Source organism: Mesoplodon bidens (genome assembly GCF_964165515.1).
Source record: "Mesoplodon bidens genome assembly, chromosome: 12".
NCBI lineage: Eukaryota > Metazoa > Chordata > Mammalia > Artiodactyla > Ziphiidae > Mesoplodon > Mesoplodon bidens.
Window position 1 is genome coordinate 68,361,069 of NC_138168.1, and position 18,260 is coordinate 68,379,328.

At 40.0% G+C, this 18,260-nt stretch overlaps 1 protein-coding gene across 1 annotated transcript; it reads right to left on the reverse strand.

Annotated features, from left to right (window-relative positions):
* Positions 1 to 1,114: 1,114 nt before the first annotated feature.
* On the reverse strand, positions 1,115 to 18,068 carry PERP (p53 apoptosis effector related to PMP22). The gene is made up of 3 exons (XM_081251165.1): positions 17,751 to 18,068; positions 7,055 to 7,195; positions 1,115 to 2,605 (listed from the first exon to the last, which is right to left on the reverse strand). The coding sequence occupies exons 1-3, from the start codon at positions 17,938 to 17,940 to the stop codon at positions 2,388 to 2,390; spliced, it is 549 nt and encodes a 182-aa protein (XP_081107291.1). The 5' UTR covers positions 17,941 to 18,068; the 3' UTR covers positions 1,115 to 2,387.
* Positions 18,069 to 18,260: the final 192 nt, after the last annotated feature.

The following is an 18,260-nucleotide window of genomic DNA, read 5'->3' on the forward strand; positions in this document are numbered from 1 at the left end:
TTTACAAGCAGCTCATGCAGCTCAATATCAAAAAAATAAACAACCCAATCCAAAAATGGGCAGAAGACCTAAACAGACATTTCTCCAAAGAAGATATACAGATTGCCAACAAACACATGAAAGGATGCTCAACATCACTAATCATTAGAGAAATGCAAATTAAAACTACAGTGAGGTACCACCTCACACCAGTCAGAATGGCCATCATCAAAGAATCTGTAAACAATAAATACTGGAGAGGGTGTGGAGAAAAGGGAACCCTCCTGCACTATTGGTGGGAATGTAAACTGATACAGCCACTATGGAGAACAGTATGGACGTTCCTTTAAAAACTAAAAATAGAACTATCATACGACCCAGCAATCCCACTACTGGGCATATACCCTGAGAAAACCGTAATTCAAAAAGAGTCATGTACCACAATGTTCATTGCACCTCTATTTACAATAGCCAGGACATGGAAGCAACTTAAGTGTCCATTGACAGATGAATGGATAAAGAAGATGTGGCACATATATACAATGGAATGTTACTCAGCCATAAAAGGAAACAAAATTGAGTTATTTGTAGTGAGGTGGATGGACCTAGAGACTGTCATACAGAGTGAAGTAAGTCAGAAAGAGAAAAACAAATACCATATGCTAACACATATATATAGAATCTAAGTGGGAAAAAAATGGTTCTGAAGAACCTAGGGGTAGGACAGGAATAAAGACGCAGATGTAGAGAATGGACTTGAGGACACGGGGAGGGGGAAGGGTAAGCTGGGACGAAGTGAGAGAGTGGCATGGACATATATACACTACCAAACGTAAAATAGCTAGCTAGTGGGAAGCAGCCGCATAGCACAGAGAGATCAGCTCGATGCTTTGTGACCACCTAGAGGGGTGGGATAGGGAGGGTGGGAGGGAGGGAGATGCAAGAGGGAGGGGATATGGTGATATATGTATATGTATAGCTGATTCACTTCGTTATACAGCAGAAACCAACAGAACATTGTAAAGCAATTATACTCCAATAAATATGTTAAAAAAAAAATCCCCTTCCTCAGATTGGCGGTGGGTTGGGGGAGCGGGGGCTGAGAAGCAAAACCAAAAAAACTGCAAACTAGATACAAGATTAGAACACCTGGTTTATTGGGAAAAATCCATAATGAAAACTGCAACTGCTTATTTTTACAACTTACAAGATAATAATTTGATACATAAAATGAATTGGTTTTCATTACATAAGTACAAATATTTTTTTTAAAATCCATGTGATATATCATATTTGCCATTCAGAGAAATCCCACATCCCTGAATTCTCCTGTTGCATGTTTTACCTCAGATATTTTTAACCTGTTTACCAAGGGAAACCAGGTTTTTAACCGTATTTGAGTTTTTGCTTACAGCTGCAGTCTATCAGAAGCTGTGTCTACATGATTAGAGCCTGGTCAAGCCTAAGGTGAAAAATTCAAGCCATTTCTTCTCTTTAGGCTGTTTTAATGTTACTTTTGTGATGGGAATGGCCCTCTTCATGGTTTACTGAACAAACTAATCCTACCTAGAGGTTACGACGAATTAGACCAGTCCATCTTTTAATCCAGTCTACCCTAGTCTAGAACATATAGACACCAAACAGCGCAGAATTATTAGTAGCACTTTACCACACCCCAACCCTACAAACCACTTTAAAAGAGAAAATTTCATGTTAAGATTTCACTACTTAAGGAGGTCTTATTACTGCAACAGGCTTTGGCTATGAAAGAATACTTTCCTGGATGCCATATCAAGTTAACGGGAAGCTTAGCCCCAAATCAATTATTCATGATGTTAATTAGAAATTCTCACAAGTGATATGCATTTAGGAAATGATTTTGCTTCTTTAAATAGCTGAAGGTTTGAAAAAATATTTATTTTTTGCATTTCTTTCAGAATATTTGGTCACTGGCAATTTTTACCAATATCTTCCTCTTCTCCTTAGTCCTTAATAGACCCAGTTCATTCCATCTGGGAAAAACAGAAACCTGACCAGATTACTCAAATCTTTGAAGCCTTCTGATTTTTACCTTATAAATTATGTGGTTAGTTTTGGTCTCATATTCTTTTACAAATGCAATATAAATGGTATGGCTAGATATAAGGAAACACTGGCATATTAGTAATTAGGTAATTAGTTAAAAGAAGTTAAGTCTTATTTAAGTCTATAAATCATAGATAAAAGATGAATATGAAACTCTAAAACTATTTAAGAAATATTCTCTCCCAAAGTATTTTAGCATTTTGACTATAGTTTAATGATATGAACACTGCCCCAAACATAGGTTCAGAGTATTCCGGGGGAAACAGTTTCTTTCTCTGGAATCCATCTCAGCAGCAGTGATGTTCTTCTGCTCATTCCCCACCTTAGGGAGATGTGTAGAAGTACCTGGGCTTGGCATTGCCGAGCAGGTCATCTGCATAGTTGGGGAGGCAACAGAAGAAGAAGGAACAGCCAATCAGGATAATCGTAGCCGCCCACCCAAAGCCGTAGGCCCAGCTATAGATGTAAGTGACACCAGAGTCGTTAAAGGTCTCGTTGTACTTCACAGGGTAAACTACCAGGCTGATGATCTGGAACACAGCTAAAAGGAAGGAAAAAAAAATACAAAGTATGAATGTATGAATGAATGAATGCATGGTAACAACAGATTATTTCCCCTTCCACAACATTTTTGCCTTAAAATAAGTATTAAATCCACCTAAATAATGCTGATAAAAGGGGCTGGGGGAGTCTAGTTAATCATAAGCCAAAAAAGATGACTGAATATTGTGTGTCAGAGATACCTGGCACTAGGTAGAATACTGAGTATATGAAATACAGACAGAAAATTAGAGATTCATGTACCTATGTAAGCATTATATATACTAAAGTAAAACGTGCTGAATTGTGGTGTGCAATAGAAAGCAAGAGGTTAGAGGAGAGCCTACTTTTTCATCTTTGCTTTTCCTGTGCTAAACATATGTTAATACTATCAGTGTTAGCAAAATAAAACATATATGTACATATATATATGTGTGTATGCACACACAGACACAGATAGAGGAATATTCATTCAATAAATAAATGACTAAATAAAACAATGAATCAATGATGCGAATGATCAATGGGAGAATCAGCAGAAAAGCCTGCAGAGGAAGGGGGAATCTGAAGAATAAATAGAAATGAAGAGATGGAGGGCAGGAAGAAGAGCATTCCAGCCTGGGGGAATAGAAGTAAAAGAGGGGAATAACCACAGTGCTTTAAAAAGTGAAAGGGGGGCTTCCCTGGTGGTGCAGTGGTTGAGAGTCCGCCTGCCGATGCAGGGGACGCGGGTTCGTGCCCCGGTCCGGGAAGATCCCACATGCCGCGGAGCGGCTGGGCCCGTGAGCCATGGCCACTGAGCCTGCGCGTCCGGAGCCTGTGCTCCGCAACGGGAGAGGCCACAGCAGTGAGAGGCTCACGTACCGCAAAAAAAAAAAAAAAAAAAGTGAAAGGGAAGACAGGGGAAGGAAAACATATGTCAAAAAACTTTCTAAACTCTTTGATATGAGTCACATTATTACAATTATTATTAATCATGTATTAACAATTTACATTGCTTAAAAATAAAAGGAATTTATTAAATCTACTTTGTAGTCTTTTTCAATGCACATGCATAATTCTATAAAGCTGTAATGAGTATACACATGCTATGCTATGCTATGCATTTTTTACCTAGTATTTAGTATGTGCATTGCCATGACTTTGGGTATAAGCAAATTTTAGCTCTGTGACACTCAGACGCTACTCTTCACAAAGAGCGATCAGCTGGCTGAGCTCCCAGGAGTATGTCAGGGAGTGAATAGTCCTCACCACCACTTTTCTTTCACCTTAATGTTTTTCTACTAGCTCCACAGATATACCCTTAACTAGTTTTCTTTTTTTTTTTTTTAATTACTAGAAAGGCTGTAGATGTTTCCACATCTTGATTTGTTGCTTCTACTTCCCAAGTTAAAATGTTCTTCTTTGGCAACTTATGAAGGGCAATCTTAGTGCAGATCTTAAATATTTCTCTGGTTCCTGTCTACTTTATTCATTTATTTTTAAATATTTATTTATTTATTTTGGCTGCACCAGGTCTTAGTTGCGGCACGCAGGATTTTTTTTTTCCAGTTGTGGCATGCGGACTCTTAGTTGTGGCATGTGGTCTTCTTAGTTGCAACATGCAAACTCTTAGTTGCAGCATGCATGTGGGATCTAGTTCCCCCACTAAGGATCAAACCTGGGCCCCCTGCACTGGGAGTGCAGAGTCTTACCCACTGGACCACGAGGGAAGTCCCGCTTTCTGTCTAGTTTAAATAACAAAGTCTCACTAGTTAAGTTTGTCATCTTCTGCAAATCATTGTGTATGACACAAAAGGAACACTTCTCTGCATTTTTCTCTAATACGCCTAGTAATAAATGTTAAACATTGTTATTTACCCATTTTGGTTCATCACATAAAGTTCTTGTAATAGTTTGGATGAATTTTTACAAAATCTAAATTGTATTGGTGTTCAGTTATTCTGATTTTAACCCAATAATATACATCAAATTAAAAATAATTGTTATGAAATATATCTTAAAAATCAAGTAGGGCTTATTCAACGTTATTACCACTAAAAATGTATTGAGATTTCTAGGCTTTTTATTTTTCTATTAAACATTTCCCATTCCACTTGTCCAACTTTGTAGGAGAAGAGGAGAATTAAATTGTAAAATGAGAACACGGGGTTAAGCAGGACAGTTCAGCTGTTTATCTATCAAAACTCACCAGAATGAGTTTTTTTTACAGTAACTACTGCAACCCTGTTAGCTAGAGATGGCAATTACTAGATGTTAATGTTTTAATGTTAAGGTGGACAGAAGAATTTTACTAGGATTTCTTTTAATTTTGGTAAAATATGCTCAACATAGTATTTATCATTTTAACCATTTGCTAAGTGTTCGATTCAGTGGCATTAAATACATTCACAATGTTGTGTAATCATCACCACTATCCATACCTAAAACATTTTCAACATCCACAGTATGTACCCATTACCCCCTCCCCTCGGCTGCTGGTAAGCTCTAATCGACTTTCTGTCTCTGTGAATTTGCCTCTTCCAGGTATTTCATACAAGTGAAATCATAAAATATTCATCCTGTATCTACCTTATTTCTTTCAGCATAATGCTTTCAAGATCCGTCCATGTTGTAGCTCACATCAAAATTTCATTCCTTTTTATGGCTGAATGATATTCCATTGTATGTATAGACTACATTTTGTTTATATATTTATCTGCTGCTGAACACTTGGGTTGTTTCCTCCTTTTGGCTATTGTGAATAATGCTGCTATGAACATGGACATACAAGTACCTATTCAAATCCCTGCTTTTGGTTCTTTTGGATATATACCTAGAAGTGGAATTGATGGGTCATAAAGGATTTTTCAATGAACGTTAATGTCATAGTGTTATTTCTAATGGTGATTTATATAGGCATCTACCTAGTCTTCTAAGACATGTGATAGGAAGCTACATCAAATTGTTTCTTTGATAAGGTCTTGTAAATTTCAACTACAAAACACCAAATAAAAGTGGAGGTGGGGGCTTCCCTGGTGGCGCAGTGGTTGAGAGTCCGCCTGCCGATGCAGGGCACGCGGGTTCGTGCCCCGGACCGGAAGGATCCCACATGCCACGGAGCGGCTGGGCCCGTGGGCCGTGGCCGCTGGGCCTGAACGTCCGTAGCCTGTACTCCACAACGGGAGAGGCCGCAGCAGTGGGAGGCCTGCGTACCGCAAAAAAATAAATAAATAAATAAAATAAAATAAATAAAAAAAGTGGAGGTGGGATTCAACAAGATTCTTCATATGTTTTGTGATTCCTAGCCATTTCTGATTCTAAAATATTATTCCAAAAGCAAAGTTTGAAACGTGAGGAACACTCGAGTAAACTTTATTTTGAATCAAGAGACATGTTTAAATGTACAGGGGACGGTTAGACCTGCACTGGCTGGTTCTCGGAGGCTACCTCCTTCGTCCCAGCCAGGGCCTTTTTGCTCCTCACTTACCCCGCCCTAGATCCTGCCATCATCTTCTTTGTACTCAGGGAACCCTGCGCACAGTGGTCCCACTCAGGCTCAGGCTTGATCCTGTGGACCCCTCTAGTTACAAGGCTTCTGACTTGTTTCCAAAACCATATGCTCACTGTGTATTTATACCCCAGGTCTGTGGCTGGACTTCGGCTTTGGTTCCATGAGCCTAAGTTGGTAGCTTGAGAAATGGACTATGGCCGCCTCGCTTTGCCCTTATCAGCATCTTCTTCTTCTTTCCCCTCCTCAGGAAATCCAGATTTGCATCTAAATCCAGCTCTGTGGCTGGGGTCCTGCTCCTTTGGCAGACTTCCCTACTGCCAGGTGCCCACCTAAAATTTCAAATAATTCTTGCCTCTAGATTCTTGCTCCTAGATTCCTAGTTCTTATATTCCCTTAATAAATGTTCTCTCCGAGCCCCACCCAGCTGCATAACTAAGTTTCCCATCCCCCAACCCTGGCTCTAAGCTGCAAAGAGGCAATTCCAGATCTGGCCCCTCCCAGATCCCCCATCCCCACTGCAGAAAACCCTTCTGTGACCCACCACATCCTAAGACTGCAGAACGCCTTCAACAAGTGCAATGGTTCAGGGACATTCCAGTCCCCTCAGGCATGGGGCTCATGGGAGGCCAGCCTGGGACCACTATGGAGACACTGCACTTCCAGCCCTGGTCCCTCAGGGCAGGGGTGTCAAGGACATGGGGTCATCTACAAGAGATAGCAGCACGTAGAGTGATGACCTTCCTCACTTGGATGGGGGGCATGGAACGCTGTCTCAGGCAGAGGATAAAAGGGATCCAGCTCTTAAAATACATCTCTCCTCTGTTACTTCTGCCTTTGGCGACCCATTTTCCGAGAACAGATCAGGAACTGTATTGCCAGAGATCTTTGTGGCGTGGACATTATTATATTGATGTCCCCTGCAGATAGGAAGAAAGGATTGCTGGCGCACACTCTTACCAGCCAGGGCCAGGAGGCTTCCAATCATTCTCAGGAAGACAAGCATTTGGGATCCGCAGAAGGCAAAGAAAGACAGGATGAAACAGATCACCAGGATGATGAAGCCACAGAAGAGCATGGCGGCAGCTGCTCTTCCCCACGCTATAAGAAAGAAACAGCAATTAGTGAGACAGACAAGCCAAATTTAAAAATTACTTATCAAAGCATCAATGGGTTTTTTTTTTTCTTTCTACTAATTGTATTTGGGTGGAAGAACAGTTTTTCTTTAAACAATACTTAAGCATCTCCATATTTTAAGGGAAGAATAGGCAATTCATAGGTAGGACATTAACATACTGATATGCAGTAATGCCTTATCCCCTCGGTTTTGGGGCAAATGTTTATACCTCCAAAATGAAAAGTAAACTACATTAAACTGTATCTCATTTAATAAACTGGCATACAAACAGGTATATTTAAAAGAGTCACTCAAGTTCTACTATAACATGACCACAGTAAACAACATTTTTACTATGGAACAATCCAAATTACAATCTCTTCAGGAACTGTTTCAAATACCTTTAAAAGGATCTTGGTTCCATATTAAGGTTTGGTCCCATGCAAAAATAATTATTGAAAACTCATAGTACTTATGACTAGACAGAGATATAAAATAAAACAATTTAATTGTAAAGTAGCTAGCTGTGCTTTTTATAACGAGTTTAGGTGCAAACAACATTTCTAAATTTTTGCCTAAATTTTAACTTGTGAAGTATTCAGAATTTATTGCACAATAATTCTCAATTATTGACATGGGCCCTAAAGACAATAAGGATGAGGTGGAAATTGAGGTCTAGGTTTGAAGATCTACATGGGCAGCTCTAGCCCTGGGTCATTCTGCTCTGCCCTTGTGGGAAGAGAAGAGTCATGACTCCCAAGCTAAGGATTCCAGCCAATAATTCTTATTGTTCAAACTGCACCGATTTGTAAAATCTCTTCCCACACAACCTTCTCTCTAGAGGTAGTGACTGACATGTAGGAAGTAATCGCTCTGTGCCAGGCACGGGGCTAAGAACCCGCCATGCCTTAGCAACCTGAATCCTCACAATAACTTTTTAAGGTTCACACTCTGTTATCCTTCCTATTTTAGAAGTGAGATTATGCTAAGCCTTTGAGAGTCCAGATAACCTGCCCATAGCCACACAGCTGGCAGCCAAGTTTGATTTCCAGACTGTCTGAATCCAGAACAGGACTCTTTTTTTTTTTTAAGATATAATTTACATACTAGAAAATTCATCCATTTAAAGTGTACAATTCTGTAGTTTTCACTCTATTCACAGGGTTGTGCAACCATCACCACTTACAATTCCAAAATTTTCATCACCCCAAAGAGAAACCCCATGACCGTTAGCAGTGCCTTTCTCCTCCTCCCTTCCTTCAGCTTCTGATCTACTTTCTGTCTCTATAAATTTGCTTATTCTGGACATTTCATATAAATGGAATTATATACTATGTGGCCTTTGTGACTGTCTTACGCTTTCACTTAGCATAATGTCTTCAAGGTTCACCCATGTTGGAGCAGCATGGATTAGGACTGCATTCCTTTTTATGACCAATAATTATTCTATTGTAATGGATAGCCCACATTATGATTACCCACTCATTCATTAATGGATGAACATGCACCCTTAACCTATTTCTCTTTATTGCATTTGAAAAGGAGAGATGCATGGACCTTGGCACTGGTTTTACTCCAGCTTTAACCAAGCTTGGCTGGCAAACATCCTGACTTAATTTGGGGTCATTGGACTGGTCAATATTAGACAAAGATAAGGACTAGCAGAAAGAACAAGGGCTTGGGGGCCAGCTTGCCCTCGTTTATCCCCTCTGTTACCTATTAGCCACTGTCAGTCTGCTCATCTGTTAACCAAGGCTAAAATGCCTTCTTTCAAGATCACTGTGAGGATGAGAGCTCTTGTGTGAAAAGTCATGGAGCTATTAATTCTCCAGCCCTCTCTGTTCAAAAATGTCCTCATGTATTCCTATGACTTTCTCCAGTACCTCAAGTTTTCACTTTATTGGACCTTCTCAAGGTTCTACACTGTCACATGAAGACTCTTCCTCAGTTCTCCACTGCATGTTTACATCTTCAACTGTTAGAGACAAACCTGGGCTGAGCTCCCCTGTTCCCTTCTCTAGCCTCCACACTCCCCACAAATCTTCATCTAGTAGATTCAGGGATGACTGGGGTATAATAGGTAATTAAGGAAACGACACATGCTCAATGTTTTTTACATGCTCAAATACATGTTTTCACACAAATTACTCCTTAGTGGCACTGGTCAGGATGGCGTCATGACAGTACCTGAGTGGGCCTAGTTTTATGTTTATAATTTTTATTACTTTCCTCCATGTCTTGCTCTTCCTGTGAGATCAGTAAGACCAAGGTAAAATAGAAATGTTTTATCTTAAAATAGACATGGATAAAGCCAAAATGTGAGATTGAGTAAGTCTCTTTTCTCACTTTTGCCTTGTCCTTCGAGTAAGGTAACTTTCCAGAGAAAAGGGACCATGCTTTGGAAAGAACATTAATTAATCAGACCATCTCGAAGTCTAGCCCATAAACCACTGACTCCAAATCATCAGTGGTGCTTATAAAAAGTATGGATTCCGGGCTTCCCTGGTGGCGCAGTGGTTGAGAGTCCGCCTGCCGATGCAGGGGACACGGGTTCGTGCCCCGGTCCGGGAGGATCCCACATGCCGCAGAGCGGCTGGGCCCGTGAGCCATGGCCGCTGGGCCTGCGCATCTGGAGCCTGTGCTCCGCAACGGGAGAGGCCACAGCAGTGAGAGGCCCGCGTACCGCAAAAAAAAAAAAAAAAAAAGTATGGATTCCTACGCATCCCTCCAGACACACTGAATCAGAGTTGGAAAGGAATATGCATTTTACTGGTATTTCTTACATTTATACTAAAGTTTGAGAACAACTAAGAGAGATGATCAATCTTCTTATAAAAATAGTTGCAACATTGCCAAAAAGGAGCATGTAACTTTCAGTATGTGACCCACTGTCAAATACAGTCTCATGTCTGTAGATTTTTGCATGGCTACTGCCAATCATTAAATTCAATTAAATACAATCATTAAATTCCAATAAGCAGACACTGAGTTTTCCTTTTAAGGTGAGTTCACATGTTTGAAACTGTTCAATGCAAAGGCAACACAGCTATATAAGCCATACAGAGGAATGCAAACAGTGAAGATCAATTGTAGAGCAGAATGTGAGTTTTCAATAAAAACAGGAGAAACCTCCTAACAGGGAACATATTTAGTAATCAAACTTTGATAATCACAGATTAAGGTTTTTAAAGTATAGCTAAATAAATTATGTATGATGTTGCTATAAAGAGTAACATCCATCATTTTACCTGTTTATTTGAGGAAATAAAAAGTTATACAAAGTTAGATTATTGCTATTACTGCTTCCGCTGACATTACCGCTAAGGTGTAATTTACATTTAGTTTCAGGTACTTGAAAGGAATTAAATAAAAGAAATAGTAAGCCAATTCACCTAACCTAAAACCAACAGGTGAATGTAAATATAAACAGATCATTTAAAGAACTTTTCCTATGTTATGTTAAATCAACTCAATTAGCGTCTTATTTAAAATGCTGAGTCTAAAGAAAAATCAAAATGGAAAGTTAAGCAACAGTCGGTCTGGAGAAAGGCTGCCTCGGAAGTAGAACGTGTAAAACCTGCTCCTTGAGAGTGGAAACACCCACATTGATTCACTTAACTATCATTTAAGGTACAAATCTTGACATGGTTTTGAAGGTCCTGACTGATGGATAACAAGGAAGGCAACCTGCTGTCTCATGTCAATGACTATTTTGTTGTAAGATGATGAGATGGATCCTACCAGGTCTGAGCAGGGTCCTCCCAGCCCAATATTCTGCCTGAGAAGGGAACCAACAGCCGTGTAGACTAACAACATGGCAATTCTCCATCACATACATTTTGAAAACTTAAGATAAATCTGTAGGCTAAGTGCCTTTGGTCTCCCTTAATCACCCAGAATGAGTCCAATATCTATAAATTTACCCAACCCTTCGGGAACTATATATTTATATTTTTATATTATACCTTGGTCTAAATTGTACCCTATTTACCAGCCTCAGTGGAAAAATATCAATTTTTAAAACTTATCTTGAAGCTACTTCTTTCATGATTCAACATCAACAGATGGTCCTCAGTTCTTTGAAGACAGTCCATCTTCATCGATTCTGAAGACAAGTCTGTCCTTCATTAATATTTTATACACTAAATTTCTGCCTTTCCTAATCCGCGTTTTACTGGTATTTCTTACATCCATACTAAAATCTGAGAACAACTAAGATAGATGATTAATCTCCTTATAAAAACAGATTGCAGCACTGCCAGAAAGGAGCATGTAACTTTCAGTATGTGACCTGCTGTCAATTATAGTCTCATTTCTATAGATTTTTTTCATGGTTACTGCCAATCATTAAATTCAATTTAAAAATATCATTAAATTCAAATAAGCAGAATGTGTGTGTGTGTGTGTGTGTGTGCGCGCGTGTGTAGGGGATTGGGGATTGGGGAAGGATTCTCATTGTCAATTATCTTTCTCTGAATTGAGACCACAAAAGCATGCTGCATTCCAGGTAAACAGAGTTTTTGTGTAGGAATGTTGTTTGTTTGTTTTGTTTCCTTAAGGGAAACATATATGTTTCCCTGAAACATGTTTCATATATGTATATAATTTATTCTGTCCTAAGTTTATTTTCTAAGTACCAATTGAAGAAATTTATGTTATCAAAGAAACCAGCAACATTATAAATCCACTTTTAGATAAGATTCATTAAAGATCCACGTAGGTAATGAATGGCTTATCAGATTTTGCTATTGCTTGCAAAGATTCAACATTAAGTCAACAACATGGAAACCATTCACTGGTTACTAATGAAATTCTGAATTTTTTCTAAAAAATGTTTTTAAGTTTTTTGTATGAGGGATAATGCTATATGTTTTTCCAGAGATTATATACTAAAACATGATGTTACAAGGCAAATACAGCTGGGAAAAGACCAGTAAGATCGACTGATAAGAAAAGAGCAATAAAAGTAAAAATAAATAAATACCTTGAATATCAAGCTAGAAACCATAAATCAAAGTTAAGTTTGTGAAAAGAAAAAATAAATAACTTTTATTTTAAGACAAGGAGAGCACTACTGCTATATCATGGGTGATATTTTGGAGACTGTCATTACTTTTTCACCCCAAATTAGTATTTCTTTTCATGGATTTGCTGCATTCTTCAGTAGTTTTACATGTGGGCACCAAACATTGACCAAAACAGTCTGTGGCCTAGCCCCTTACTCAGTGCCCTGCAGATTCCAAATTGTCACCCAACTAGAGGGTGGTTCCTTTCCAGAACAAAGGATTCATCTATGAACAATACAGAAAGCCCTACCCAGTGAATACAAGATTTTGTCTGATTCCTTCCTATTGTTTCTATAAAGTTCTTTATGTCATACACAAGCAGAATTGAAAACTGGACAAGACCATAAGTGAAAAAATAAAAAAGATGCTATTTTGTGACCACCTAGAGGGGTGGGATAAGGAGGGTGGGAGGGAGATGCAAGAGGGAGGAGATATGGGACTATATGTATATGTATAGCTGATTCACTTTGTTATAAAGCAGAAACTAACACACCATTGTAAAGCAATTATACTCCTATATATATATATATATATATATATATATATATATATATATATATATATATATATCCTCCAGGTTCAAAAAAAAAAGATGCTATCTACAAATAAATATAAACATGGGTGGATGATATATTCAAAAAGACTGTTGCGTAGTCAATGAGGAGATCTACAGTAATACAGGCCAGTGCTTCTGAAACTTAAAAGTGCTTACGAATCACCCGGGGACCTTGTTAAAATACAGATTCCAATTCAGTAGGTGAGGTCTGAGATGCTGAGTATCCAGTAATCTCCCAGATAATGCCGATGCTGCTGGTCTATAACACACAAGTAGCAAAAATCTGGAGGATGACTCAGAAACGCCTCCAAAGAAATCGACACAGGAAGAATGATTCTGCCAAAGGTTTGGAAGGCAGGAAAGGAATGGCTTAAAGGAGGAATGATGCTGGGGTCTCTGGGGAGAAATTCCACAGTAGGTGTGAGATTCTTTACATGCTCTACATTTTCCCCTGACACTGAGCCAGATGATAACCCTTTCCCATTGGTTTTTATGGAACTTTACCCCTTTATGGCCTTCTTTTAAAGTCTGAGTGGGGAAACTATCCTACACGGGAAGATGGGAAAATACAGGAAATTCTGTGTGAACTCAGACAAGGTAACTAGCAGCAAATTTGGAATCTACCCTCAAATGTTTGAAAATCTGTCCATTGGAAGAAGGCTGGAAAGAAGAATTTACAGAGAAGCACATTTCACCTCTTGTCGGTGTAAGAGGGGTACTTGTAAACAAATTGCATCGTGGAGAAAATTGAGTTAAGTTGCTGAACAACGGGAAGAAGCTCAGATCAGCCACGGGTGATGCTGATAGGTGGGCTTTGGAGAAAGCTTGAGTAGGCGCACTATTCATCTCTCCTAGTTCTAATAGTCTAGGAGCCTCTGGCCATTTACAAGGAGAAAAGACAAATCAGGAATTGAGGCTCTCTGGTAGTGCTAAGTGCAGCAAATGTGGAGTAAACTGGTCAAGATCACTGGTTCCTAGACGTCTAGATTTTATAAATCAACATATATTTTTTTAATTATGAAAATCAATTGAGAGTGTCCAACTTTTTGTTTTACTATGTACGAATGTGAACACATGCCCGCAAAGATTAGTCTATCTACTAATGCCTAATTTCATAAAATAAGAGCGTTTGAATACCTGACCCTGCCCCTCTGCAAAAAAGACACAAGAACATAACCTCAAAATGAAATCTTTTAAGTTGAATTTAGGCTAATGTAAAACTATTAACTTCATACTTATTGATATTTTTCTCATTTCTCATGCATTTAAGAACCATAGGGCTAGATGATCTAAAAATATTTCCTATATTAACCTGATTCTTCGATTTATCCAAGGCTGATTTCATGTAAAAAACATTCAGTGTGGTATCTTTGGTAAAAATGAGGCTCTGCACTTCTGAGTTCAGATCCAAGGCAAAGGCTCTCCAACGCTGCCACACTGACTCCCCGCCGTCCTTCTTGGAGCATAAATTCATCTCAACTGTCCCTGTAATTTATGCATAAACTTATCTTCATTAGTCTCTACCCTGACAAGTCGGAGCTTGCTTAGGACTTGAAATCTACATCTCTGCTGCTGAAAATATCCTCCTGATGTACTCTTTCTTAAAACTGTAAAAGAAGGTGTCAGGAGTGCAAAAATACTATCTGTGAACATGGATTCAAATTTAATTTAGCATTTTCTTTTACTTATTTATTTATTTTTGGCTGCGTTGGGTCTTCGTTGCTGTGCGCAGGCTTTCTCTCTAGTTGCAGTACGCGGGCTTCTCATTGCCGTGGCTTCTCTTGTTGTGGAGCATGGGCTCTAGGCACGCAGGCTTCCGTAGTTGTGGCCCACGGGCTTAGTTGCTCCGCGGCATGTGGGATCTTCCCGGACCAGGGCTCGAACCCGTGTGCCCTGCATTGGCAGGCGGATTCTTAACCACTGTGCTACCAGGGAAGTCCTAACTTTGCATTTTCTTTATACATGAAATTTGAATAATCATTTCAATGTTTAAATATAGATTTTTCTTTTCCAATTTTGAGGACTAGAAACCATGACTTTTTTAAAAATTCAAACAAGAATTTGTATTTATTTATTTGTTACTTTATGTAAAAGAAAATATTCAGTGTTCAATTTGATTCATTTATGAGGAAAAATGAGGTGATATGGTTCTGAAATTCTTTTAAAAAAGTTAATGACAGTGAAGAATATAACATTCTGCTTTTTACATAATTCTATGGAACTATTTACCTTTATATAAAAAGTCTCTATTATTTAGTATTATTGCTGATACCTGCCAGCAAAATGAACATATTGTTACAAATGTCAGCAAATAAAAAAGATAGTGAAGCACTTTGTAATAAACAGGTATACTTTCTTAATACTGTAGTTTACAGTGGTAAATCACAAGGTTTATTTTCTAGCACATAGCAAGAATTTTTTTAAAAGTGGATATACACACTTAATTCTCAATATTGAGATATCATTTTAATTAGAGCTATCAACCTTATTCCTTGTTGTGTTTGTACATACGTGGGAGTATGTGTAAACTGCTTACTGTATTTTAGATAAAATATGACCTCATGTGAACATATTGTTTTTGGCAAGGCCCAACTGCAGCTATCTGAAAGTCTCAAAAGTTCAGAGACGCCTAGATAATCAACCTATGGGATAGGAATACACAATTTCTACACCTGTGAGGCAAAACTAGCCAACAGTCCATGGCAGGAGACAGAGTGGAAGTATAATAATCACTCCAACTCATCTTTGACTTCAATAGCCTGGGATGGACCTCTCCTGGTGAAATCATAGCCATTTTCTTCTTCCCAAGGTCACCTAATGACAGTGGGTGCTAGATTCATGATTTGATTCTAGGGCTTGAGCAAAAGCCGCATCTAACACATTCTTGGCACTTGATTATCTTTGCAAAGGTCACCGGAACAACCAAATTGGAATGTGAAAGCCACTGACCACTTACGAAAATCAGTCTTGCTGCATCACAAAGGCAGTACTAGATTCCTCAAGACTCACTTGGAAAACCGAACTTTTCTAAAGACCAATTTCTATATCAAATTGAAACATCAACTATACACTGGATCTGTCTTTTCTCTACAATTAAAAAAAGTTAATGCTTTAGACTCCTGTCTAATTAAAAAATTAGAAAACAGAAACAAAACCTGCTTACTCCCTTCTATATCAAAGCACCCTATCAGCCTGAGGTTAGAAGAGCCACACCCTAGGAAGGTGAGTTCATCCTGCAAATCAAGAAAAATAAAAACTGCATTGTGCGTTTTTCACAAGAGGGCTGTGGTCACAGCCAGAGCTGTGCAGGCCAGATCATGTCCCAGCAATAGTGCTGATCTAGGTTCTGCCTGCACCCTTCTCCCCGAGGCACACTAACCTTCTTAACTCATGTGCCCAGAATCGCTGAATATTCTTTGGGTCTGTATTAGTCTTTGCAGTGAGATACGATTATCAAAGTCTGTTTAAAAACACACCTGTTTTAAGCAAGTCTATTAAATCCCCTACAAGATACTGAACTCTGTTGCATCTTAACCAGAAGATAGAGACATATTATTTCAAAGAAATTAATTCCCTTCAAAAACCTAAAAGACTTGGGGTAATACAAACCCTGGCAGGTGTGCTGTTTGTGCTTTAAAAGAGGAAAAACACAGCCTTTAAGGAAAGCAGGAATTCCATTTAGTCTTTACATTTTATTACCTGCTAAGGAGAACCATGCCTCCTTTGGGGGGTAAATTTTTGGGTAGAACTTCCAAATAATTCCACAGTAGATAAGATAAAGCACTAAGCCCCTAATACAGGGTCCCAGAAATAAACAGAGTTTGGTTTGAAGCCCTGGGCCACTTTGGAGGTGTGGGGCAAGTCAAAGATCCTAGCAGAGAATGGGGGAAAAAAAGCAGGGTAGCCTTCTTTCTCAGTTTTAAACTATTAAACTCAGTTGGTAAGGCTCCATTCAGTAGTAGTTGGCTTTAAGCTTCTGATTATTCTCATACTTAAACCCTCCTGTCCCGAACCCCTCCCACAATGCTAATCACGATAGACCCCGGCTGTTCTTCCGGTCTACGAGAAAGCAGGGGGTGGTACCGGCCCAGAGCAAGCTCCTCTCCAGTGCCGTGTAATAGTTAACAGGTAGTCCCTGAGGCTTCCTCCATGCTGGAAAAATAAAATACTCTATCTGCAATATATTAAATTGTCAACTCTGCTTCATTTCGCTGGTGTAGAAAATGTGTTTGCTTTTCAGATTTCAAATCAGATTAAAATAAAGTTTTCTAAACAGCAATGCCAGGCCTAAGCCCAAAAGACACTCCTTCTAACAAGAACTAGCCTGAAGCATTAAACACTGCAGTATCTACTGAAATCTTCCCTGCTGAAACTTTGATTTAAAGGGCTTTTTTTAAAGGAAGAAGAGCTGCTTTCACTTAGTTCATGTTAAACGAATAATACAGCAACATGAGGGAAGGTACGCATTTTAAATACTTACATTTTAAAATATAAGGCATATTTCATATTTTAAGCTATAACATAGGTGGCGGAATGGGAAGAAATTTCAGTAGGTCTCCAAGAAAATATACTTTGTTCATTACATTTACTCATCAAACCCTTTTCAAATGGCTGAAATCATCTTCTGCTGTACCGACAGACCCTGCGAATAAACGTAGTTTGAACTAGGGCTATTTTCTTCCAGTGTCGAGCCTGGTTTTGGCCACTGAAAGCTGCTACTGCTTTATTTTGCTCGGGTCGGATGTATGAACCTAGGCTCTAAAGAGATTTTTGTTGAATCACCCATTACCCCCGACCCTGTTCAGTCCCTTCTCGACCCTGTTTAGTCCATTCTCATAGGGCGACTTCCGCACTCCCAGGGCGCCGGCGCTCGCCCAGCAGCCGCCCGGAGGACTTCACGGAGGCGACGGCACTCACCAAAGTCCATGAGGCTTTCGCAGTTGCTCACGGAATGACACCGCCACCACAGCGAGGACTGCTGGCCGGTACCGCTCAACTCCACCCATCCGCGGCCGGCCAACGCGATGATGTCGAAAATGATGGCGCTGAACAGGAGCATGGGCAGGATCCACCTGCAGCGCTCGCAGGCCAGGCCGCAGGCCAGCATCTCGACGGTGGTGATGGAGAGGAGAGGAGCGCGTGGGGCTTGGACGCCGGCGGAGAGTGACCCTCGAGGGCCGGCAGCGCGACAAAAGGGAGGAGGCCGCGGGGAGGCGGCTCCTGGAGGACTCGGCTCGGGGCTGGCCGCCGGGGCGAGGCGCCCGCCCCACCTAGATTCCGGTGACTCAGAGCGCACCGCCCTGACCTGCCCGACCGGCCCGGGGCGCGCACGGGGTAGGAGGGGCCGGGCTCGGGTTGCACTGGGTGTGTGTGAGCTCACTCTGCCCAGAGAGACCTGGAGCCGCGGGGACCCACTGCCTCGTTTCC